Below are 1946 nucleotides of genomic sequence, written 5' to 3' on the forward strand. Positions count from 1 at the left end.
AGGGAAAGATGATTATGCATGTAATGTTAATTGAAGTTTGCTGAAGATGCTTGCTTCTTGTTGTCAATGACTAAATAGACGAGAATTGAATTGTGGAATCTAATAAGTAAAAATTTATTGTGATTATGGCAGGCTTTTTTCGGCGTATTTGATGGGCATGGAGGTGCAAAAGCTGCTGAATTTGCAGCATGTAACTTAGAAAAGAATGTCTTGGATGAGGTTATCATGAGCGACGAAGATGATGTTGAGGAGGCAGTGAAGCGCGGTTACCTCAACACTGATTCTGAGTTCATGAAAGAAGATCTCCATGGTGGCTCTTGCTGTGTAACAGCATTGATTAGGAATGGTAACTTAGTTGTGTCCAATGCTGGTGATTGCCGTGCTGTCATTAGTCGAGGAGGAGTTGCGGAGGCCCTAACATCTGATCACCGACCTTCGAGGGAAGATGAAAGGGACAGAATTGAGACACTGGTAAATTTTCTGACCATTGTAGTGGTTTCTCTTTTATCTGCAGTTTTTTGAAATCACATGTTTGAATTTGGTTTTGTTGGTTCTAAAGCATTGAAATTTGTCTTGCAGGGTGGTTATGTTGATTTATGTCGCGGTGTTTGGAGGATTCAGGGATCTCTTGCTGTATCTAGAGCAATAGGAGATCGACACCTTAAACAATGGGTGACAGCAGAGCCCGAGACTAAAGTTATCAGAATTGAACCTGAACATGACTTGTTAATATTAGCTTCAGATGGATTATGGGATAAGGTACGACCTAAGCAATTCATTGCAATGTTATTGTATTTGTCAGCAATTGGTATTTGTCAATTGTGATTTTGAATTGAATTGGTTATGTAAAATTGAATTTGAAGTGAATAATTTATGTTTGAATGTTTTTACTAAAATCACTCCAATTCAAACCGAGTTTTGGAGACAATCAACTTTCATGGATGCCAAGCAAACATGTAATTTTATCAAAATCACGTTTGACATAGATGTTCATGTTTAGAATCATGGTGAATTTGATGAAATCAGTCCCACTGTGCTTTTGTTGAAGTTCTCAAGTCTAGCTTTTGTAAAAGTGTGGTGGCACACTGATTTGGCTAAATTCGCCGTTAATCCAAATATGCACTAAATCAATTATGATGATATCCATTGTGAAATTAAACATGCTTTTCTTTTGAAAGTGTTGCATAATATTGTTGCTTAAGTATTGAATGATTAACTGATCAAGTTTCTTTTTTCTCATTCTGATTTCAGGTTAGTAATCAGGAAGCAGTAGACATTGCTCGTCAATTTTGCGTAGGAAACAACAAACAACAACCATTGCTAGCATGTAAAAAGCTTGCAGAATTATCTGTTTCAAGAGGCTCTTTGGATGATACAAGTGTTATGCTAATCAAATTGAAACACTATACTTAAAAAGTTTCATTAGTAGAAGAGAAGAGAAGAAGGTGACAACTGATGATCATAGAGAGTAGATTATTCTTTTCTGTATATATTAATTATTAATTTTATCTGACTACATTTATTGGTAATTTTTTTGTACCCGTAGATGGGGAGTAGAGATGATTTAACATGGCAATATTTAGCAAATTTTTTACTAGGATATTTATGTAACTTCATAGATTATTATTTTGATAATAATTCATTTATTTATTTTTTATATTTTGAGTATAGTATGATATTTGTGATAGTTTGTAGTTTCCTATATTTAATGCTTGATCGAATGTTTGGTTGTTGAAAGGTGATTGAGGAGAAAGCATACCTTTTCTTGATTTATAGACATATACGAAAACTCCACAAGTTTGAAGAGACCCATAATTTGAGTTTTTGTTTAGATTTGTTTGAGGTGATCTTTGGGCTAATTGAAAACATTACCAACGTTACCTAATTGCATCCAAATTCCACCCTCTTGTTGGTTTTCCTAAAGGGTTACTTCAATCCTACTCTAA

At 34.5% G+C, this 1946-nt stretch overlaps 1 protein-coding gene across 1 annotated transcript in view; it reads left to right on the forward strand.

Moving 5' to 3' along the window:
* The window catches only part of LOC101508412 (probable protein phosphatase 2C 25), a 2862-nt gene extending 1205 nt beyond the window's left edge, over nt 1–1657 (forward strand). Inside the window, exons 2-4 of the mRNA XM_004490560.4 lie at nt 133–471; nt 580–759; nt 1252–1657. Of these exons, the coding sequence (XP_004490617.1) occupies nt 133–471; nt 580–759; nt 1252–1413 (681 nt within the window). The 3' untranslated portion in view covers nt 1414–1657. The remainder of the gene's footprint in view (nt 1–132; nt 472–579; nt 760–1251) is intronic.
* Nucleotides 1658–1946: the final 289 nt, after the last annotated feature.

Source organism: Cicer arietinum, chromosome 2 (genome assembly GCF_000331145.2).
Source record: "Cicer arietinum cultivar CDC Frontier isolate Library 1 chromosome 2, Cicar.CDCFrontier_v2.0, whole genome shotgun sequence".
NCBI lineage: Eukaryota > Viridiplantae > Streptophyta > Magnoliopsida > Fabales > Fabaceae > Cicer > Cicer arietinum.